Genomic DNA, 26230 nt, shown 5'->3' on the forward strand with positions numbered 1-26230 from the left:
TTCTAGTGGTATTCATGGGTAATTCATTTAGACCAGCAAACTCCTCACAAACCAGGGTTGGGAAACATTATTATATATTGTTGAAAAGTGATTACTTTTAAAACCAGTTACCATATCTTATGGTATTAACATATGGCACTTAAATGAATATTATGGTAGCCTGCCATGTTCAAAACATGGTTACTTTTTGTAAGCGATAAAAAACATACTTACATTTGACGTGGGGTTGTGAGGTTAGCCACTTCATAATCTTAGAAACAAAAAACAACAAAAAAACCTGTTGGTTTACCCTGACACACTATAAGGCGCGAGAGGAACCGTTAGGATTTTTCCCGCTCATCGAGAATTTGAAATTATTTGGAAAAAAAATGTATTCAAGTGAGGGCTGCAAATAAGCTATCATTGGAATACAATAACCCTAAGAAAACGGGTTAAATAAATCTGCTAGTAGTCAATCCTGACAAATTTCTAAAGCACATTTGATGTCGTCACGCGTGATCATGTCCGTGGTCATTCAGTGACGTTTCGTGCGGCTCGCTCGAGTCCAGCGTTTTGGCATCGCCGGTGTAATTTCTAATAGCTAGCTAATTAACTAATATTTTTAATGACAGGGTGAAACAACGCAGATAATATTAGCAAACAAACACTAATATTAACTACAAAAAATTACCGCGGTAGTAGGCTATAGGCTACAATGGTTGTCTTTGAAAATATAATGGTGCTATAAAGTGACTAAGTAGTAAGTATACCAGTTAACTGGAACTACTAGGCCTACTTTGTTGTAAGGGATACCTGAACATGAGATTGATTGTAGGCCTACAATACTGAATGGGGAAAACTAAAGTCAATCAGATCGACAAAATAAACTACTTTTCTTTTCGTTGATAGGACTTATTGTAATTTTGTATGTATTAGGCCTAGTATTATTCATAGCAACTAAACTGGGTTTTTCAAAGTTTGTGAAGTGTCATACCTCATCAAATACCTTTACAACATTTCACCTGGAAGCTTATGGTCATGTGAGCAGAAACAATCTCTAATGAAATTTGACAAAGGCAGTAAATAGAAATAAATCAATTGATTTGTAAATTGATGAATAAATTGATTTAACTGTCCACATGGACTGTGCAGATTGGCATCTCTTCAATATTTCAGATGATTTAAGTGAAGAATCAATCGTCGTTACTGTAAATAACCAGAAGGTGGCGCTGTAATACTACCAGTGTGTAATGGAATGGATAAAACAACCACTAACTCAAACATGATGGGCTAACCCCTTTTTATATAAAAACACACACGCTGTATGTATGTAATGTTTATTAATATTTATATGTGCTTCTTAATTTAGTTGTAAAGTTGAAAACTGGTATTCAAGTACAAACAATATACAAACATTGTATTTTTATTACATTGCATTGTAAAATTCCAAGTGTGACCCATCAGTACAGATCATTCTATGCAATGACAAATATTTTACAATCTCATGATAAAAACTGATCTTTTTTTAAAAACAAATATCATATATCTGTTCCATGACAGTATTTATTCTAATCTTTATTAATCATAATCATACTTTCACAAGAGAGAATCAACTCTAAGCATAAGACAATCAGAGGATGAGGTTTCATTTCATTTATAAATAAAAATAAATCCCCTCTAATGCAATAAAATTAAATCTATTCCAGTTATTATTATTTTTTAATGAACAGCCTTCAGACCATAAAAGGTTTGAATCATAAATCTCTGTAAATTGTGCAAAGCATCGTATCGGACCTGAGCTTGTGGTTCTGTGAATCCAGCACACAGCCTGAACATTATTATCTTCACCTCTGAACATCAAACACTGCTTGTAAAGCGTTTCTGATTCTCCAACAGGACAAGCAAAACTAAAGAATAAAAAAAAACTGTAATAATAATCATTTTAAAACCACATTTTAAAAAATGTATCATTACTTACACCTTCGGCAAAAGTAAAGAATTTTAAATCTAAAGGATGCTGTGGTTTGTCATTTAGAGAGTCGTTTACAGGATTCATCTGAAACAAAGACAGACACAAATAACATTACAATTACAGTCAAAAACATTGTTTCATCCATTTTCATTATTTAAAAATAATTAATGTTTTTTAACTGCAGCAGGGTTGTGCCACAGTCAGTGGGATGGATGGATGGATGGATGGATGGACGGATGGATAGATTGATGGATGGATGGATGGATGGATGGATGGACGGATGGATAGATTGATGGATGGATGGATGGATGGATGGATGGATGGATGGATGGATGGATTGATAGATGGATGGATGGATGGATGATGGATGGATGGATAGACGATGGATGGATGGATGGATAGATGGATAGACGATGGATGGATGGATGGATGGATAGTTAGATAGATGATGGATGAATGGATAGATGATGGATGAATGGATAGACAATGGATGGATGGATGGATGGATGGATAGATGGATAGATGATAGATGGATGGATGGATAAACGATGGATGGATAGATGGATAGACGATGGATGGATAGATGGATAGACGATGGATGGATGGATGGATGGATAGATGATGGATGGATAGATGGATAGACGATGGATGAATAAATGATGGATGAATGATCGACGATGGATGGATGGATGGATAGATAGACGGATGGATAGACAGATGGATGGATAGATAGATGGATAGATGATAGACGGATGGATAGATAGATGGATTGATGGATGGATAGATGATGGATGAATGAATGGACGGATGAATGGATGGATAGATGGATGATGGATGATGGATGGATGGATGGATGAATGGATGGACAGATGAATGGATAGATAGATAGATGAATAGATGTATGGATAGACGATAGACGGATGGATAGATGGATAGATAGACGATGGATGAATGGATGGACGGACGAATGAATGGATTGATAGATAGACGGATGAACAGACGGACAGATAGATAGGTGGATGGATGGATGGATAGGTGGATGGATGGATGGATAGGTGGATGGATGGATGGATGGAAGGATGGATGAATGGATGGATGGATAGATGGATGGATAGGTAGATGGATAGATGAATGGATGGATGGATGGATGAATGGATGGATGGATGAATGGATGGATAGGTGGATGGATGGATAGGTGGATGGATGAATGGATGGATGGATGGATAGATGGATGGATAGATGGATGGATGGATAGGTGGATGGATGGATAGGTGGATGGATGAATGGATGGATAGGTGGATGGATGAATGGATGGATAGGTGGATGGATAGGTGGATGGATGAATGGAAGGATGGATGAATGGATGGATAGGTGGTTGGATGGATGGATGGATAGATGGATGGATAGGTGGATGGATGGATGGATAGGTAGATGGATAGATGGATGGATAGGTGGATGGATGGATAGGTGGATGGATAGATGAATGGATGGATGGATGAATGGATGGATAGGTGGATGGATGGATAGGTGGATGGATGAATGGATGAATGGATGGATGGATGGATGGATGGATGGATGGATAGGTGGATGGATAGATGGATGGATAGGTGGATGGATGGATGGATAGGGGGATGATAGGTGGATGGATGGATGGATGGATAGGGGGATGGATGGATAGGTGGATGGATGAATGGATGAATGGATGGATGGATGGATGGATGGATGGATGGATGGATGGATGGATGGATAGGTGGATGGATAGATGGATGGATAGGTGGATGGATGGATGGATAGGGGGATGATAGGTGGATGGATGGATGGATGGATAGGGGGATGATAGGTGGATGGATGGATAGGTGGATGGATGGATGGATGGATGGATAGGGGGATGATAGATGGATGGATGGATAGATTGTTCTGGATTTGACGCTGAAGAGTTCTGTATGTTGTACTGCACACATGCACAGGCTGTTCTACAAGCTCTAAAGCTACAGTTGTCAGATTTTTTAGTGCATTTAGGAAACATATTTTAGCTGTTTTTCTGCGTCTCAAGTTCAGACAGTGTGTGTGTGTGTGTGTGTGTGTGTGTGTGTGTGTGTGTGTGTGTGTGTGTGTGTGTGTGAGTGTGTGTGTGTGTGTGTGTGTGTGTGAGTGTATGTGTGTGTGATATGCTCTGTTTCCAGTTTGACTTCATCTGAATTTAAGTTATTAACGTGAAACAGGAACTCCTGACCTAATGCTCCACTACTGAAAGAATGACCTCAATCTCTGCTTTTCATGAGTTTCTTTATCCCACCGTTTGCTTGTGTTCATTTTGATGTAATTTAGAAGCCACTGACCCACTTTTAGGAATCGAGGCCTTCCTGTGCTCTCACTGATGGCCGTGCGAGACACAAACGCTGCGCTCTCCTCCTCCTCCTCCTCTTCCTCCTGCCCCCCCCCTCGCCACCCCTCCTCCCTCCCTCCTCCGTCCTCTGGCCCTGGCTGAGGAAAGCAGGGGAGGGATGCTAGCACACAGTCTTCTGAAGGGTACTCACACACTCGCTCCAGCTGCACCTCGTCGAAACACACCTTCACCTGCACCAGAGGGATGGAGGAGACACAGTAACACTCAGTATAAAGATGGATAGGATTCTTCCCCCCCAAAAAAACATGAAAGTGAAAGGAAACAAATCAGCGCCGCTCACACAGAGAAACTCAGTCACATACTGCAGTAAAGATTCAAAATGTGAAGTTTTTATATTTAAAACATAGTTAAAAACATCAAACGACCAAGAGTGCTGTTTTCCTGAATGCCATCATGTGTCACTGATTTCATATGACACTGACAGCTCCATAAACTATTAATTAACAAAAAGTTACTTACAGTTTAGATGCAATATATTGACTGTATTTGTTCTATTTCAGCAGCAAAAATAGTTCCAAACAAAGCAGCAACAGAGCGTTACTGAATGATTCAGTGTTTGAATGAATCGGTTGAATCAAAGATTCAATGACCTGTTCATAAACGACTGCCTCATTCCTGAACGAATCAGCCGTTTGAACGAATCGACTCAATGTCGATTCATTAATACTAGGGCTGTCAAAAGATTAATCGCGATTAATCGCATCCAAAACAAAAGTTTGTGTTTACATAATATATGTGTGTGTACTCTGTTAATTATTATTTATATAAATACACACACAATCATGTATATATTTAAGAAAAAAAAATATTTTTATATATAAAACATTTATATTTATATATATTATAGATTAAATAAATGTATATACAGTATAAACATGCAAATATTTCTTAAATATATACATGAATGTGTGTGTATTTATATATAAATAATAATTAACAGAGTACACACGCATATATTATGTAAACACAAACTTTTATTTTGGATGCGATTAATCGCGATTAATCTTTTGACAGCCCTAAACTAATCAAACTCATTAATACCCGTCGCCCCCTACTGGCAGTTTATTTCATGTTTAAACATTCTTTCCAACATTTCTTATTTGTATTCAAAAAAATATTTAAAACAATCTCATAACATCATTTAATTAAGTTGTAATTTTTCAGTGTAAATTATTTAATTTGATTGGTAACAGCCCTATAGTGTCTTATTCTAATTTAATGTATTGATAAAATGTAAGAATATAAAAGGAACGCTGAAGCATAGCCTATACATTTAATAAAATTATTAGGAGAAAATGCCCTTTATAAAAGGTAAAAATATCATAAGTATGCAGATTTAAATACGTCAAAGCTGTTCACTGAACACTATAGTGAGAATATTGCTTCAGAATAATGATATTTAACTCTGCAGATCACCTGATAACCAGAGGCCGGATTCACGAAAATCTTCTTAACGAAGAAGTTTAGAAAATTCTTAAGATAAATTCGAAGAAGTTCGTAAGTGCAATTCTTGAAAAATTCTTAAGTAGTTCTCAAATATTTTCTTAAGAATTTTTTACTTAAGAAGAAAATGAAGTGAAATCGCTGAATGAAAAACACCTCGAAGCCCGTCTTTTTGCGCTTCCTGCAGATTACCGTTGATATCATAATAAGTGTGTAGACTATTTTCGTTGTGACTGACTTGACGGGAGTAAATCACTCAATGTCGTGTTTTTAATGTGCCGTGTCGGTAAAATCGTTATTTTATGAGAGCCTAGCAGTTTATCTACACAAGACGAATCATATCTCAGAGACATCAGAGCCAGCGGCAGACGGCAGAAAGACTAGCCGAGGAAAGGCTGCTCTCGCCGGGGTTAATGAGCGCTGAGCGCCTGGATCTCACAACTCCGAAAACGGCAGATAAAATTGTCAAATAGACGCTATTTATAAATAAACCTCAGATTTAATCTTTAAACAAGAACATTCTCGCCTGAAAAAGTCTTAAAACTACAATTTGTGACACATTAACAGTAGTATTTTTAAATTACGCAGGGTTTTTCGTCCACTATTGACGCTTGCTGGTTGGTGCGAGCTGGTTGCTGGTTTTATACTCGTCCATATGGTACTATTAGTTATATATATATTAAACATCTTGCATTTGGGTATTTAAGATAGGTTGGAGGTTATCCTAACTTTAAGAAGTTATTTACGATGATTTTAAAGAACATTTTCGTGAATATGAATGCTTCTTAAATTTTATCTTAAGAACAATCGTAAGAAAAAAGATAAGAACATTCTTAAGAAAAAGTTTTTGGGTATACAAAATATTCTTATATTTTTTCTTAAGTTAGAAAATAAGAAGAAATTGGCTGTTAAGAATCATTTTATTCTTAAGAATGTTTTGTGAATCCGGCCCCAGAATGTAAACTGGGCCACAGATGGTAAGCACAATTACATTAACCCAAAACTAACTTAGTTAAAATGCCACAGCCCATAATGTTTTTTTTTAATGTTATTTTTTATTAGAATATAGACATTAAGAGAATAAATTATGTAAGTACTTTTACTTTTAAAAGTACATTTAAAGTCAGGGACTTTTTAAGTAGGGTTGTCATTGTGGTACTTCTACTTTTACTAAAGTAAATATATCTCATTTGTACTTTTACTTAAGTACTGAGATTCAGTGCTTCCTCCACCACTGAAAACTAAAATTTTTACTATTTTGTTACCCATTTTCACAGGTTTGGCCTTTAAAGCAAAATGCTCGCTATATTCTTTTTTTACATTTACATTTAGTCATTTAGCAGACGCTTTTATCCAAAGTGACTTACAAATGAGAGCAACAGAAGCAAGTAAAACAGTCAAGGGCAACAGTATGCAAGTGCTGCAACACGTCTCAGTTAATCTAGCACAGAACACACAGGACAGAACTTTTATTTTTTATAATAAATAGTCAAACAGAAAATGGATGTGTAAGTCTGAACGAGTGAGTTTAGGTATACTGGTGCAGAGCCAGTGGTTGCTTTGTAGGCGAGCACCAGTGCTTTGAATTTGATTCGAGCAGCCAAATTTATACTAAAAAGGCGGCACAGAAGCGCTTCGGAAGTGTGATTTAACACTGTTTAATGCTGCTCAGAGGTGGTGTTAACGCATTTACACTGCAATTACCACTCACTTTTGTTTAGAGGGGGTCAGAACAGGCACAATTTACTCTGAGCTGGCTTTAATGTGGCTGTGTAAAGACACCTTTATAGTGCACTTCAATCCCCTTGGAGCAACCTGCGGATGGAGCTGATTCCTCTTAGCAGTCAAACAGAAACAGAAATAACCCAGAGAGAGTAGAGGCTTACGGTTCACAAGAGGAAAGTGTAGAATCACACCCCCCTCGGTCAGATTAACAGACTGACGTCCGTCGGACAGCGGGGGGGCGGCTAATACAGCCATGACAGCGCACTACTGTCCTCTACTGATCCAGTGCATTATGGGAACTGTATACTACACTCAAAGATCATTTGCATATCAGATGCATTAATGCAAAGTCATTAAACAATAAGAGCGTCTCCAGAGATGGTGTGAATGTGTGAACCGTAGGAGGAATGAATGTTAGGTGTGGTCAGAGTGTGACTCCTGGAGCATACACACACTGCTAACGCATCAACACGTGAGAGAGAAATTAACATGAACCGATAAACTGGGGTTAGGGTGCTTTGGGTGCATTCTGCCCTGGCATTCTGCCAGGAAGTGACACCGCTCTGAGGAGGAAGTAGCTGGAGAGTTGTCACAAGACTGCTTTAAAAAACAAACAAATGTTGCAGTCAAATAAAACACAAACACACACACACACACACACACACACACACACACACACACACACACACACACACACACACACACACACACACACACACACACACACACACACACACACACACACACACACACACACACACACACACACACACACACACACACACACACACACACACACACACACATACATGATGCAGCTTGTAAAAACACACATATATATGCTCTGCTTTTAATGTGCAGTTTTGAATTTAATATTAAATATGAATATTTACACTACTGTTTGGGATAATTAAAATAAATGCAACCAAGGCTGCATTTATTTGATCAAAAATACAGCAAAAAATCATTATTATATAGATCAAATGTTCTCTATGTGAATATATAGTAAAGTGTGATTTATTCCTGTGATCAAAGCTGAATTTATCATCATTACTCCAGTCTTCAGTGTCACATGATCCTTCACTAATCATCTAATATGAGGATTTGATGATCAACACACATTTATGATTATTATCAGTGTTGAGTATTTTTGTGGAAATTGTTTGGGGAATGCAAGATTTAAAAAAACAACAACTTTTAAATATAGTTTTATTCAGTAATTTTATTAAACAATGGCAGTAAAGACATTTATAATGTCAAAAGATTCTATTTTTAAAAAATGCTATTGTTTTTTTTTACTTTATATTAATAATTAAAAAATTTCAGTCTTGTTTTCTACTAAAAATCTCTAAACATCCTTAAATCAAGATGGTGTATTTTTCACTGATATTGTTTGACTTGTGAAATTGTGGTGTTGTTTAAGTTAATATTTCAATAATTTAAAAACACATTCGCATGTTCACGCATCTCTGATGCCAGTAAATGGTCACATGACATAAACAAAATATAAAAAATGTTCATGTGTGTTTAATTATAATTCTTTATTTTAATAATATTTATTTTAGTGTTTTTATGATTTAACCTTTTAAACTCCAATTACCCTTAAAAGGCGTCCTTCATGTACATACTATAAATGTTCAATGTCTGTGGAGGAGCTCACTATGGATATGGTACCATTTGAAAGCTTAGAGTCTCTACTTTCTGCAGATATGCATCACTTTGGCATTTGTTTTACACAAAGTAACTTATTTACACATTCCCATACACACACACAGTGTCTCTAAACACACAATACTGGTGTCATTTTACAGGAAACCCTCTGAAGTTTCATAAACCACTGCTAAAAGTGATAAACATGTGAGTATATGTTGTCTGAGCTGGAATAACCCCTAAAAAAAAAATAACTTTTTGGGTTATAAATGAATTGTTGAAAGTGTGTATCTCAGGCCCTGTGAGCTCTAGCACCCTGCAGACAGTTTGGGCTGTTTCCGGCATATGTCAGCAAACACTGGTAAAAACATGTTTTGACACTGGGATATTGCATTTACACCACTGTATATGGAGAGACGTGTATATTGGAGATGTTTCGGTAGGTGGAAATTACATTAAAAAGTTCATATTCCTCCCTTCAGATCCATTTGAATAAATCTTGCATAAACATGATACAGACAATATTATGTTTTCCAGTATTTGCTGCCATCTAGTGGAAACAGCCAGAACTGTCTGCAGGGTGCTAGAGCTCAGGGCCGGAGTTATACAAAAAAAAATATTTATAACCAAAAAAATCAAAAAGCGTCTCTTTTTTGGGGGGGTTATCACAGCTCAGACAACATATACTCACATGTTTATCACTTTTAGCAGTGTTTTATGAAACTTCAAAGGGTTTCCTGTAAAATGACACCAGTATTGTGTATTAGGAGACACTGTATGTGTGTATGGGAAGCTTTTCAATTTGGGTCAGCCAAATCCAGGCGGAAATCCACAAAAAGGATCCCAGAGCTAAGGAGGTTAATGAATTATTGGCATTTCAGCAATTCACAAACTTCCTGCAAACCCCAGTTTGGGAAACCATTTGCCAGAAAATATGTAGGTCGGTAATGATAATATGAATGAATATGAAATGACTGTATTTTAATGTAGAAATCAGTAGCTTCAAACACGGCTCGTCCAATCAGAACTTAAAGTAACACAACTCTCTTTTATAAAATGGCCTTCTCCGCTTGAATTGGAGCTGTTTTATCTGTTTTATTATGATCATAAATGCTTCGGTCTTCTAGCTCAAGAGTCCGATTTCATCATTGTGTCCTGTCTGTGTACAGTTGACTCCAGTTCCTGTGTGTGGTTATGCTGATCGCCACAATGCAGACATACTGCTCTATTAACTCCCTGTGAAAACCTAAATGAAAAGGTCATTCTTCTGTTCCTGCCAAATTCTCTCGTTCCCCCTTTCTGCTCTGTTGAGCTGCTTTGTGTCCGCCGTGTCCCACTTACTCCAGAAAGCTTTGTTTGCTGCGAGCAACCACTCATCGGATGATGGGAGCGATAACTCTGATGATAGTTGTAGGTTTCCAGAAGTGAAAGCTTCCAGTATTGTGTAAGACTAGCCGTTTCCATTAACCTTCAAAATGCGCAAATTGAAATTGCGAATTGAAAATACACCAATTTCGAAAAAAAATCGCCTGAGGGGGTTTTTCAGGCAATTCGAAAAATGAATTTTTTTGCAAAACTGCAATGGAAAGTGTTTTTCCGGATTTACCGGTCACCTGGCGTAGGTAAAAGTGGATCATTTGGACAGAAGACGAGACAGAGTTCTTTATTTAAACTCATAACAGACGGGAGAATTACAGGAATACTGGATTCTAAACAACAAAGAAATGCCACACATGATCATGAAGACCTTGAAGCAGATATGAGGGAGAAACACACACACACTTCATATGTGGTCAAAGGGATGCTTGGATAACACGCCTCCATCTCCTTCCATTAATAATAACGGCCAGTTCGGTGGCTGGGATACACACTCTCAAAAAAAAGAGTACAAAATTGTACCTTTTAAGGTACAAGTGGCTGTCACTAGGGTGGGACCTTTAAGGGTACATTTTTGTACCTCTAAGTCAGGGGTAGGCAAGTTCGGTCCTAGTTTAGCTCCAACCCTACTAAGCCACCACAGTATAAAACTCATGGCTCCCAGCATGCATTGCAGCATTAAGTATGTCACCATTGTTGAGATTCATATGCTGACTCTTGATATCTGTGTGCGTCTAAACGTATTTCTCCCTAGAATGCATTTAAAAATCAAAAATCAGAATGTGTGATCTGTGGCAAGAAAGTATTGTTGGTGAATATGATTTATTAACATTTTTAGTCAGTTATGAGTTTAGTCAAATATTATTTTTGCTTATGGCTTCTTTTGATTTGAACAGATCATGTGTTTTGTTAACACTGTAACAAAAACCACAAACTCACATAAAAAGCCAAGAGTCAAACTGGCCAACTAAATGAAACACTGATCTCCATAATGGCAAACATTTTCAATGAAACATCAACATCTAAACCTCTGTTAATTCTCAATAAGAGCTTCTATAGACGTCTTTCAGGGTTGGAGCCAAACTCACTAGGACCGAACTTGCCTACCCCTGCTCTAAGTAGAGAAAAACAATGGTATAAATGTACCCTAAGGACCAGTTGTGTACCTTTAAGGAACAAAATTGTACCTCCACTGTACCTTTTTTTCTGAGAGTGTACATAAACCCAACATGTGTGGCATAATCGCGAGAGTAAGTTTTAGTCGCATGACATCGGTTAATGGAAACGCTGTCATTTCGCGACCGTTTTTTCAGTGTCTATTTACACCAAGTGCAAATCGCGTGCCTTGTTGGCAAGTGCCATTCACACTAGCTCCGCCTAACGATGCCTGTTTGGACCAAACAAGATTTTAAAAAGATGTACATATTTCAACGTCTTCAGTGGTGTAGTCAGAAAAGCGTAAGGCTTAAGGATCTTGGTTTTGACGCGATCAACCCGGGTTCAAATACGCCTTTTGCTGAGCTCGCTCTTCTCCCTTTTCCCATCACATATCACATCGGAAAGGCGTTTACTTTAAATAAAAATGAAGAAAATGTTCTAAAAGTGGAAATAAAGTGCCTAACGAAATGTTTAATAATAATAAAAGCATTTATTGGCGATCGGTGTAGGGAGGGCTTTTATTGTCCCATTAAGGCAGCATTCATTTAATAATTTTAATACATATAATCATTATTTTATTGCATCCTGTTAATGTACAACATCACTGAGGTGCAAATAGTATGTATCTGTCAAAATAAAGTATATTGCATGTAATTACTATTTACACATATTGCAAAGAACTGCTACTGTTACCCCTTTTCCACCAGAATGAACCGGTGCTAGTTCAAAGCTAGTGCTGGTTTGGAGTTGGTTCGACCGGTTTGAGCGCTCTAAGAACTGGTTTGCCTTTCCAATCGGTTCTTGCTTCTAGACCAGCAATGTTTTGGTGCTACTTAAGAACCGCTTTTCCTGGTTCAGAGCTGGTACAAAGAACCCATTTGAAACTAGGCTCTGGCTCCGAACCAGCACCAGCACTGGCTTGGTGGAAAAGGGATATTTTACATGGTGTAAATAGAATAAATCACTATTTTCACAGCCGCTGCCATAGTTTTTTATCGACATTTAGACAATATCGCAAACGCGGCTAGTGTTTTTGCAGCTTGAGGGAGGAACTACACAGCGAGTTAGAGGAAGCCAAGTGTACTGTTTAGTAGGATATCGTGTGTATCGGACACATCCTGCAATCAGATGCCATCATAAATGGCCTGTGGTCACACCGGTGTTCCCTACTGTAGTTCCCCTGCTGTAACCCAAGAGTGTGTCCGCTCAGTGAACCGTATGGTTGATTCAGTGAAGGATTCGTTACACTGAAAGATCAAAATATATATTTATATATATATACACAGTCAAACCAAAAGGTATTCAGACACCTTCAACATTTCCTCACATTATCACAGTTTCTTCGCTATAGTTTAGAAAACAGTAAAAAAAAAATATGACAAGAACTCAGATTAAGAACAAATTCATCTTTATAATGTCAGATAACTTTGATAGAAACTTTGACAATCAACCAATCAGCTGTTAGATTTAACTACACAATGAGATAATATTAATTTAGCTCAACCAATGACCAAGCAATGCTTCATTTAGTTCACATTAAAGAACAAACACTGAAGCAAAACATGCTCAGCTCAAAGTGTCTGAATCATTTTATCAGTTTTAGTCACTGTATGAAGAATTATTGGGTATAATATGTCTGAGTTTACTGTATTTTGCTCTCCTCACTTGCAGAAATGAACTACAGTGTCCTGCACACTAGTGAAACATTATATCTGTGTCTGAATCATTTCTGGTTTGACTGTATATAATATTACTATTTTTAATGTTTTTGAAAAAGTCTCCTATGCGCACCAAGGCTGCATTTATTTGATCAGAAGTACAGAAAAAACATGAAAAATTGTGATATATTATTACAATTTTAAGTAATGTTTTTCTATTTCAATATCCTTTAAAATGTAATTTATTCCTGTGATCAAAGCTGAATTTATCATCATTACTCCAGTCTTCAGTGTCACATGATCCTTCATAAATCACTCTCATATGAGGATTTATGATCAATGTTGGAAACGGTTGTGCTGATTAATTTTTTTATAACCGGTGATACTTTTTTCAGGATTCTTGATGAATAAAAAGTTTAAAAAAATTATATATTTTAAAAAATATGTTCTAAAAATATACACTACCGGTCATTTTTTAATCTACGGGTAATTTTTTTTCTTTCTTTTTTTGAAATAAATTAATATTTTTATTGAGCAAAACTATATTACATTATAATTAAATATTATTATATTATTTTTATTGTGTTAAATTGATAAAAAGTGAGATTTATATTGTTAGAAAAGGTTTCTATTTTGAATAAATGCTGTTCTTTTTCACTTTTTATTCATCAATGAGTCCTGAAAAAAGTTTCGCAGGTTAACAAAAAAATATTAATCAGCACAACCGTTTTCAACATTGATAATTTAATAAATCATCATATTAGAATGATTTGTGAAGGATCATGTGACGGAAGACTGGAGTAATGATGCTGAAAATACACAGGAATAAATTACACTTTACTATATCCTCCTGGGACCCAAGAATAGACTTTTGTCCACTGTAGTGGACATTATATTTTAGTGAATTTCTCTGACATCATACATGTCACATGTCACAGATGTCCTGTAAAGAGCACATCCGGGGCTTTGCAGGGATACCAAACGTTTGGAGGTTTCACCAGGACAACAACTTCTTCTTGCTCTTTAAAAATGGCTGACATTAATGTTGAGCACTCTTATGGAAATATGATCATATTTTTTAATTATAATTTAAATCTGATTAATTTTCAAATTGTTTGTTATAAATCAACATCTCAGGAAAATGTTATGGGGTTTCTAATTAAAATATGACTTTCTGTTACAGAACAGGGCATTGATTTCATAAATGACCACTATAGTGGACACCAGGATTTAAATCATGATTATCAGGCATTTTGGATACATAACAAGTGAACAGGGAAAGAAATTACATATCAATATTCCTATGAAATATTAGATATTATTTTGAAAATGTTGCCAATTTTTCCTCCCAATATTACACTTCTTTTTTCATTACATGTTGCACCAAGAACACATTAATATGCAAATTAGATGCAGTGAATAGATACATTGTATTGAATGGGAAAATCCAAGTATTTCATAAAGTAAAATGGTATATGAATGCATTTCATTATATCTTTCATAACATAGTTCAGAATCATCTTTAAATAAAGTTTGTTTAAAAAAAACCCTGAAACCTAAAAATTGATTGATGAGTTAAAAATAAATCCCATTGTTTTTGCCTATACATGCAATTTCATGTCATTTAATTTTTTTAACAACTCAGTCCTGGTGTCAACTACAGAGGACATATCATAACATATGAATAAAATATCAGTTTTCAAAAATGTTTTTTTTCCATTTGTTTCTTATGCTCTAAACAATGTAATGACATAAAAAAATACTATAATCCAAAAACTTTTTTTTTCTGGGTCCCAGGAGGATATATTCACATAGTTATTTTAAAATGTAATAATATTTCTCAATATTTCAGTTTTTTTCTAATCAAATATATGCAGCGTTGATGAGCATAAGAGAACATTTATGAATGTTTCCGTTACTGTATATTATAATTGTTAGCTTTACATTGTGCTTCGGTGACATGTGAAATCCTATAGATAAAATTAGTCGTTTTTGTCAAGTTCACTCAAACTGGTCATATTAGCATTAGAAACTAGAATTACATCATGAGCTGCCCGGGGTCATTTTAGACTAACAAACGTCTAGGTCAGACAGGGCAGTGTCAGGGTGAAAGGTACTAAAGAAGGCCCGACTGCAACAGATTAACCTCAAGCTATTCTTAGACACCCACTCAACCTTTCGCGTAATGGGCTTTTTTCCTGTTTAAGCCAAGAAGTTATCAATTGACTTCATACATCTGAGCAATGCAGAATGAGTCAAGTGTTTCATTTCCTGATTTGGCTTTATGCAGCGTTTAAATGTGTTAACCCTCGCAGAGACCGTCTCCACCTGTGGACTGATGGCGTGAGAGATTAGTCTAATCCAGGCTTAACTCTGAGCACAATCAAAGACGACAGAGATATTCTAGAGATCACACTTTGATTCATTCTCGGGAATCGTCTCGAGTGCTCTCTGAAATTAGAAATCCCACTAAACCACAACCACATTGTGTTATGCTAGTTGCTTTCTCAATCGCTTTGGCTCAATTCTCGAATGAGACTCTTTTTTTTCCTTTCAAAACAATAAATTCAGATCTCCTGTTGACGTAAGATTAGAATTTCTTATTAATTTAAGTAAATTAGCATTAGTTTTGGCACAAAAGAGTACAGTTTGCACAATGACTAAATGCACACGGCCTGTTGAGCAAAACTGATGAGTTGATTCTCAGTGAAACTGTCCATAAATACTTATGACATGGAATGTTTGTTAAATTGTAACACACACACACACACACACACACACGTTTGTTTTTGTGAAATGTGAGGACATTACATTGGCGTAATGGTTTTTATACCGTACAAACCGTATTTTCTATCCCCTTACACTGACCCTGCCCCTAAACCTAACCCTCACAGGAGACTGTGCAGTTCACTTTCTGTGAAAAAAAACTTGTTCTGTGTGATTTATAAGCATTTTGAAAAGTGAGGACATGGGGAACGTCCTCATATTTCACCCTCTTTTTGTAATACCTATGTCATACCCATGTCATTATACACATTTGTGTCCTGATATTTCACAAAAACATGCCCACACACACCACACACACACACACACACACACACACACACACACACACACACACACACACACACACACACACACACACACACACACACACACACACACACACACACACACACACACACACACACACACACACACACACACACACACTGCCCCTGCCCCTGCCCCTGCCCCTGCCCCTAAACCTACCCATCACACACACACACACACACACACACACACACACACACACACACACACACACACACACACACACACACACACACACACACACACACACACACACACACACTCACACACACACACACACACACACACACACACACACACACACACACACACACACACTGCCCCTGCCCCTGCCCCTAAACCTACCCATCACACACACACACACACACACACACACACACACACACACACACACACACACACACACACACTGCCCCTACCCCTACCCCTAAACCTACCCATCACACACACACACACACACACACACACACACACACACACACACACACACACTGCCCCTACCCCTACCCCTAAACCTACCCATCACACACACACACACACACACACACACACACACACACACACACACACACACACACACACACACACTGCCCCTAAACCTACCCATCACACACACACACACACACACACACACACACACACACACACACACACACACACACACACACACACACACACATGTAGTGTTTTCATCTTTTATGGGGACTTTCCATAGGCGTAATGGTTTTTATACCGTACATACCGTATATTATATCCCCCTACACTGCCCCTAAACCTAACCCTCACAGGAGACCTTCTGCAATTTTACATTTTCAAAAAACATCACTTAGTCTGATTTATAAGATGTTTTCCTCATGGGGACCTAAAAATGTCCCCACAAGGATGAGGATTTCGGATATTGCTATCTTTGTGGGGACATTTTGTCCCCATAACGTGATGATTACCAGTCCACACACACACACACACTGCCCCTAAACCTACCCCTCACAGGAGACTGTGCAGTTCACTTTCTGTGAAAAAAAATCTTGTTCAGTGATTTATAAGCATTTTGAAAAGCGAGGACATGGGGAACGTCCTCATATTTCACCCTCTTTTTGTAATACCCATGTCATTATACACATTTGTGTCCTGATATTTCACAAAAACATGCCCACACACACACACACACACACACACACACACACACACACACACACACACACACACACACACACACACACACACACACACACACACACACACACACACACACACACACACACACACACACACACACACACACACATACAGTGAGTTTGCACACCATTTTTGTAAATGGAGGAACATCACAACCCTAAACAGCATCCGTACTCATTTGTACACACTCTAAAAAATGCTGGGTTAAAAATAACCCAAGTTGGGTTGAAAATGGACTAACCCAGCAATTGTTTTTTTTAACCCAGCAATTGGGTTGTTTTAAGCAAACATTTAACCCAACCGCTGGGTTAGTCCATTTTCAACCCAACTTGGGTTATTTTTAACCCAGCATTTTTTAGAGTGCATATTTGTATTCATTTGTATTTATACAGTGCATTTATTTTTGTAGATTTGTGTTGTATTTAAGCTGAAGATTCGTGTCATGGAAGAGCAATAGGAAGGTATGAATCACAAACAAGTGATTTTAAGCTTACATGTACCATATTACTTCAAAAAATAAATGTACGGTATGTGTATTTTATACAAATGTACATTATTGACTCCTCCCAGTCAATTTTTACCTTCCGTCTCAATCCGTATTTACAGTAAAAAGCTCAATGTGATCCACAAGAGCATTCAGAGACAAAACTGACATTATTGTATGGAATAGAAAGCAATTAGTGTCAACAGAAAAGAAAAAAAAACATGACATTTGGATATAACAAATATTTCCAAAGTGAAAAAACATCGAAACATTTTGACCAGCGTGGCTCACACGAGGACAAAAACACTTTATTTTGGTGGCATTGGCCAATTTACCGTCACGATAACTATGTTTTGAAGCATAAATTAAATGTTACTACAGTTCTGATGTTCCTGCAAACAGTTGTGAGGGACTGTTTTGAAAAATGTGCCAAAGCGATGTAAGCATATCCCATACTTTAGAGTCATGCATGCTCGGTTTATTGCTCTTATCGGCACAGCAACTCATTGTAAATGTCAAAAACACAGAAACCCACTCACCGCTTTCGGTGTCGCTCTGCTCTTCACTAAGCATGAGCGCTCGAGGTTCTGGTACCCTCCGATCACCTCGATCTCTTCGGCTGTCGGATACCTCTTCTTCCCCGTCTCCCTGCTGGGGGCCGGCGGGGGTTTATTGGCCGGTGGGGCGGATTTGGGAGTTGCTGGGGTCGCTGTCGGGACGCTATTAGACGAGGCGGCCGCAGCCGGTCTTCTAGGGGTGATTGTGATGGTAGTTCCTCTCTTTCCTGGTCCACCAGAGGCGCTCCTAATGGAAAAGAGAGGCGGAGATGGAGTTGAAGAGGGCGATGCGGTGCAGGGAGAGGAGGGCGATGGAGAGATATGTTCTGGAGGTTTCGTTGACTTTTCTGTCGATTCGGTGTTCCGGGTGTTGATTGTGAATGACCTGACCTGTTGAGGTCCTTTCTGTTGGGCTTGTGGAAATCTGGGACTTGCAGGTGCTTTCTGCGTTTCTCTTAATATGTCTGGTTTCTTGGCTGCCCTAACCTCGGGTTCTTCCAGTGGCTTTCTGTCGTTTTGGGAACCACATACTGCTTCCTGTTCCCTCAGCTGAAGCCGTTCCACGCGACGCTGTACCATCTGAACACCTATCGACTCCATTTTCTCACCGTCCCTCCCATGATTCCACAGTTTTGCTGTTTCTGGCAGGACGTCCGGTGATGATGCCTGTCTGATGGGGTTGTATTTGCCCTGAGGTCCGCTATGTTGGGGTAAATCCGCTGTCCTTTCACTGATACACACTGCAGTCCTGGAGCCCGCCGTCTTGAGGTTATATATACGGCTCATGGCGTCTAGAGAGTCTGAAAGCGTTGGGGAGGGAGAGAGAGAGGGAGGAAGATAGTCTTCCTCCAACAGCTCGTCCTCTCTCTCTTTTTTGCCCTGTCCTCCGTCAGTGCCCTGTGTTCTCCAAGCGTTCTCCTCTACATGGCGTTCTGTCTCTCTCTCTGCTTTCCTGGGGCATTCAGATACGATCTCCCCTACTTCTCTTTCTGTCGAGGCTGACTGCGAGAGCGACAGAGAAGCAGGAACAGGAAGTTGAGGGCTTGACTTTGCCACGCTAACGTCCTGTGTGACGTCAAACGGCCTGACAGACTGTGTTGTGGTTTCTTCCTGTTCTCTCACAGTTCCTTCTGCTTCTTTGTTGCCCTCTTGTTTGTCATCATCCTTGCTTTTCCGTCTTTCCTTCTCTTGTTGGCGAATTCTCTCTTTCAGAGACTCAACTCGGGTCAGAGGTCGCCCAGCCTTCCAGCTACCTCTTCTCTCCACTTGTCCATCCTCAGCAGGGAGACTCGCTCTCCTTTTTGCTGATATATTGACTCCATAAAACACCGTCCTGGGGATGGTGACCCCCTCTTGGGTATAGAGTTTGCTCTGTCCCAGGGTAGCAGTTTGCCGAGGGAGTTGTGAGGTACAATGTATATCCTCGGTGGCTCGTTTGGGAAAGTTCTGGTACTCTTTTGGGTCCTGCTTACCCATTTCACCAGAGATCTTGTCTGTGTCCCCATGTGAAAACACATGCCCTGCCTTCTTAAGTTCTCTGTCTGATTGGACTTTTTCTTCCCTTTCTCCGGCGTTGGCCGTAGACGGGAAACTGGCGTCTACAGAGGGAGTGTTGACACATTGGCACCGAATCTCTGCAGAGAAATCAATAGTACTGTCCTCTGAGGATGGGACATATTCACCATCTTGAGTCCGTCTCCTTTCGGATTCTTTTTTTGCCTCCATTTTGACTTCCTCAGGTGTCTGTCTTACCATCACCTCTTTCTCTTCTCGCCTCGTCTCTGTATGTGTCTTAACTTCTCTCTCATTCTCCTCTCCCACTTTCTTGATCTCCATTTCTGAGCTGCTCCCATCTTGTTTGACAGGAATTCGTCGTGCAAATGCGATCCCCTCTTGGTTTTTGTTGGAGGCCAGAGTGAATCCATCTCCTCCGTCTACACTTGAAGTCCGTTCCTCTGCCTCTCCACAAACAAAGTCATTCTTATTGTGTACTCTTCTTTCTTTTTGTCTCTTTTCATGCATCACCTCATCATGTTTGGGTCGACCCCATCGCCTGGTGACCCTCGATTGACTCTCAGATGGGTCTCTCGTTATCCGTGACTTGACCCTGTCAGAGTACGTCCTCTCCATCCCCCTAAAGTCTGTCTTTTCCTCACAGTTCTCCTGTTGACAAACCACACGCTCAGAGAAGCTAAAGGAGCGTTTGGGAACTCCCTTGAAATTCGCACTCGTGTCCGTCTCCTCTTCGCTCTGATCCTCCTGCACAAACAGATCTCCTGTGCTGTATCTGGCTCGATTCTTTCCCGGACAGTTGAAGCAGTCTGAGCTCTTGGAGCGCATCGGAGGCTTGGGGTGTTCGCCAAACTTACTAAGAAGCTGACTAACCCGACCACTACGTTCTGGAGTTCCCCTGTCCCTGTGGTTCAGGACTCTCTCGGCTCTTTGCATGACCTTCCTCGACGTCAGACGCATGGAAGTCCATATCCCTTCTCTCTCTAGTCGTTCACCGCTCCCTCTCTCTGGCATCCCAGCGATCTCTGTTTGTCTTTTCCCATCCGTCACGGGCGGCTTGATGATCAATACTTCCGACGCCCTAATCTCCGTCACGCTTCCTCCGCAAGCCAGAAACTCTCTCAAATCCATCCTCACCCTCTTGTCTTCCTCCTCGACCTCCTTATTCCGCCTATCCAGTTTTTCCTCGCCATTTTTGTCTTTCTCAATGATGATTATGTTGTTTGCCTGGATCGTGCGAAGACCTATGAACGGAGGAAATGGGGATTTGCTACTGTCCGACTCTCTGCTTCGGTGTCGTCCCTCACTTTTCTTTCCCATCTTCTCTACCCACATCTCTCTAATCTCCGTTTCCCTATTCCTTTCTCTCCCTGTATTCTTTTTATAATCATTCTCTCCATCTCTAATCACCTCCTTCCCTCTGTTATCTCTCCTAAAGCTGTTCTCGGAACGGATGAAGGGGCTCTGTTGGATGGTTTCTTTGGATATCTGTTTTTGCACTTTGTTCCCAGTCTGATCCGTCAGGAGTTTACTCTCCGTCTCTGTGACGACGTCCTCCGTGATGCCCAGGGCATCTCCGTCTCTCTCTCTCCCCCTCTCCCGTTCCTCATCCTGCTTCGCCCTCCTTCTCTGGATGATCCCTCGCTTCCAGGCCGGCATGCTGGCCAGCCGCTCCTCTTCCTCCCTCTCTCGTCTCTCTCTCTCCTCCTCCTCTCTTCTCTTTCGCTCCAGTAGCAGCTGCTTCCATTCCGGTAGAGCTGATAGAGACATAACCACGCGGAGCTCGATGAAACGGTGCACGTTTACTGATCAGAGAAACACAGGGACATCCAGGAATCCTGTCAAAAAAAATAAACACTCATAGGTTTGTCTAAAATGGATAGATCATGCGCTTGAACCCTAATATATTATCAGTAGCCTATTAAAGTTATAGTCCAAATTCTGTCTCCCAAACCTGTGTGAGTTTCTTTCTTCGGCTGAACACAAAATAAGATATTTTGAAGAATGTCAGTAACCATTGTATTTTTTATCCATACTATGGAAGTCAATGGAGGGGAATTTCTTCTTTTGTGTTCAGCAGAAGAAAGAAACAACTTGAGGGTGAGTAAATTATGACAATTTTTATTTTTGGGTGAACTACCCCTTTAATTTTAAGTCTTTTAGGGGTACAAAAATATTAGCATTTATGCATTTTTATTCTGCATAACGTTTTTTTATATAAAATATTAATCTGAGTTGTTCAGAAGAGATGCATATTTTAGGTGCTGAAATGATTTTCACCATCATTTTTTGCAATTAACTTTATAATAAACATGCATTTGTATATACGTTTTATACATCGAACGCAACTCAAAGTGTTCACAAGCATAAAAACAAATAATGGGAATACAATACAAATACCAACAATGTCAATATTAAAATATTCGAAAATTATCAAAAGTTCACAATGTAAAATGAAATTGGCAATACAGTTTCACCTCAATATCAATATAAAATAATATAAATAAAAACTATAGCTAAAATAAAAACATAAAACAGACTGGCAGACAACTTCACACCATATTGTTATGCCTTAACCCGCCTTTTAAAAATAGGAATACTCTCTTTTGGTAGACAATTCCAAATTTTTGAAGCATAGTGGCTAAAATATGATTTATGATTTACTGTATGTGCCAGAAGATTAGCACTTAGAGGATCTTAAACTACAATTTGGAACGTATCTTGACCGACATAGTCCTGTGATGGCAAATACATTTTTAAGGGGGTTTTCACACCTGAAAGTCTGCACCAAGGTCCGAACCAAAGTTCATGTTTTGATACATTTTATACATTTGGTTAGTTTTGGTTTCACATTGCAAGTATGCGAGCGCATTAAAGAACTTTACATGACACACTTGAGTCCTGTCGTCATCATCTGCGGCATCTTGACATTGATTGGTTTGTAAACGGACGTGCGTCTGACGTCAGCGTCTTTGACAATAATGAATGAACAGATGCATATCGTTGCCACTAGTGAACAATGCGCATTGCTTGACTATTTCTTTTAGTTTTGTTTAAAAGTGAACATTTCAAGCTTTCTATACACATATTTCTAATGTCTGTGAGGCTGAGTTTGGGTTTATTTATGAGACATGTTCAAGAGCAATCGTGATCGCTCCCGCGCCTCCATGTCACGATTATTGTCTGCTATTGCCTATTTGCTTCTTATTTATTAAATTCGTGCGATTGGCTGATGAAACATTGATTCAAATTAAGAGAAGATTTATACAAAACGAAATTCACTTTAATGAAAGGCTTTCTACAAAACAAAACTTAATGAAGTGGTCAAAATCTGACCTTCTGTCTTCTGACATATTGCGCATCTTTTCATTTTTCATAATCAATATAGCCGAGATTAAATTTAAAAATAACATTATAATATTTGAACATAAACAGGAACTTCCTGTAAATGCTCTGAAAGTCCAAACCATACAGAAAATGCTTTTACACTAGAAACAAACCGAACCTTTGCTCAGTTTGATCCGGACTGAGACTACCTCTTTTCGTCGGACCAAATTTCACACCTGTCATTTTTATTCGGACCAAATTGAAAAGTCTGAAAATCCAGACCAAACAAGGTAGGTGTAAAAGGGCCCTAAAAGAACAAATTTATATTCAGTAAAATTTGCATATTTAGTAACCTGAACAAATATAATTTATAACCCTGGAGCTCAAAACCAGTCATGAGTCTCACGGGTATATCTGTGGCAATAGCCAACAACACATTGTACAGGTCAAAATTATAATTTTTTCTTTTATGCCAAAAATCATTAGGATATTAAGATCCTGTTCCATTAAGATATTTAGTAAATTTCCTACCGTAAATATAATATATAATATATATATATATATATATATATATATATATATGCGTGTTTCTGCAACTACGGGCACTTAGCAGTGACATTTCAGATTTAAGTTAAAATTTGTTGTAAATATATTCACAGTGCCATTACGCACCTTGACCAAAAATATAATTACTGATTAATGTGATTTAATATAATATGAAGCATTTATAGCTCAAAACACTATTTTTGTTAATGTCCCACACCTGTGGTCTCAATGTAGAGATACATAAAATAAGCAAATTTAATTACAATTTGACATTATTTCAAATGGAATTGTTTAATATACAGATTAATTTACAGCAACTTAAAATTCTTTGTATTATTTACTGAGCATTTTAATAATTTTTTTAACTAAATGTGCCTGTCCCACACTTTTGAGTCCTTACCGCAACAATGAAAAAAAGCTTTTATTATGAAATTTTATCAAACACAAACAAGTCTAGTTTCTATGCAAACAGAAATGATCACTTGAGCACATTGCTGACAGACTGGGCCACCACACTACCTCACTCACAAGATACCAAAAAAATAAGGTAAACATCATCTTTTCTGCTCAAAATTTTACTGTGCATCCTTATCATTCAGCATAATAATTGTGTATTTTGAACTACATTTTAAAAATAAATTACTGTTGAATTACGGTAATGTATAATAAGATGCTAAGAGTCAAAACTTATATAGTAGGCCTTGCTAGCTGCCAATTAGCTAAAGTATTAGCAGAAATGTCATTACCGAAACATGTCTTTCCCGCAACACATTTAGGTGTTGCGGTAAAGACAAATTCAAGCTTTACTGTATATTAAATGACAAATATTCAGTATATTATTACTACTGAAGTATTTTTTTTTACTTTTTACGTTCTCTACAGTAGCCTGTTTTTGATTTTGTGGCACTTTAACATTGTGTCCTTACCATCACAAGATGTAATTACCACAGCACTGCTCTATTTCAAATTTTTTTTTTTACATTTTCATTTGCAAAAAAAAAACATTTCAACACTTAAGATGAGATGATTTAAACATTGAAATTGCACCGTCTGTCATAAAAAAGTTTAATATGTTATATTGTGTGTGTATGGAAACAATTGACATATAAGGTTACTGTAAAATGTTTACATGTCATAGAAAAAAACATGAAATTCCCTATTTTGTAAATTATTTATTTAATATCAGTATTTACAAAACTGCATCAAATTTGAAAAAGCTATTTAAATATTTTACATTTTTATAGAAATTAATAAAGAAAAAAATATAGACACAAATAAGGACACTTTTTAAGAAGACGACCCGAAAAACATAAAAAAAATAAACATATTATTAAAACCAGATTAAAATCTTAACGACTACATTCAATTTTGTGTACATTTTTATATGTATTACAGACTGTGATGGTTAAATTTTAAATTCATAGAGGTTGATTTTTTTTTAATATGGGATAGTCAAAAGTGCCCGTAGTTGCAGAAACACCCATATATATATATGTGTGTGTGTGTGTGTGTGTGTGTGTGTGTGTATTATTAGTAGTAATATGCATTGCTAAAGACTTCATTTGATCAACTTTAAAGGAGATTTTCTCAAAATTTAGATTTTTTTTTTTTTTTTGCACCCTCAGATTCCAGATTTTCAAATAGTTGTAGGTATTGTCATATCCTAACAAAGCTTATTTATTCAGCTTCCAGACCCTTATGACTGGTTTTGTGCTCCGGGGTCACATTTAATAATGCATAGACACATTAATATTACACAGCTGTCTTTTGTTTTTCATGTCAATTACTCAAATGGTGATTTGTAGGCTGAACGATTTGCAAAAATGATTCTGCTCATGCTCCATATGAACTGACATCTATAACAGTTATCTATCTAGCCTATTTAAAACACAATAACCAATAGCTACATACTGTTTTAAATTATGATTACCTTATTTTGAGGAATGACTGAATTCCTGATTCACCAGAATAAAGTTTTCCTCATGTCCAATATCATCTTTCCATGTGTGTAACTCCAAAGAGCTGCATCAAAAGTCCTGATAATTCATCCACTCCCTGCAAAAGGGAAGCTTTGACCTTTCTAACACAACAACAATCTGCAAACCTCCAGTCAGTTCATATCTCTGATTCCGTGAGCTGTATCTCGGTCCCGTGAATCCGAGCGGC

At 38.1% G+C, this 26230-nt stretch overlaps 1 protein-coding gene across 1 annotated transcript; it reads right to left on the minus strand.

Moving 5' to 3' along the window:
- Window positions 1–2006: 2006 nt before the first annotated feature.
- Window positions 2007–26230, minus strand: ppp1r18 (protein phosphatase 1, regulatory subunit 18; the record flags this gene model as incomplete). Its single annotated transcript, XM_079828599.1, has 4 exons — window positions 25995–26230; window positions 18662–22029; window positions 4327–4528; window positions 2007–2035 (listed from the first exon to the last, which is right to left on the minus strand). Exons 2-4 carry the CDS (start codon window positions 21959–21961, stop codon window positions 2007–2009), a joined length of 3531 nt encoding a protein of 1176 aa, XP_079684725.1. The 5' UTR covers window positions 21962–22029; window positions 25995–26230.

This window comes from Gobio gobio (assembly GCF_949357685.1).
Source record: "Gobio gobio genome assembly, chromosome: 11".
Classification (NCBI taxonomy): Eukaryota; Metazoa; Chordata; class Actinopteri; order Cypriniformes; family Gobionidae; genus Gobio; species Gobio gobio.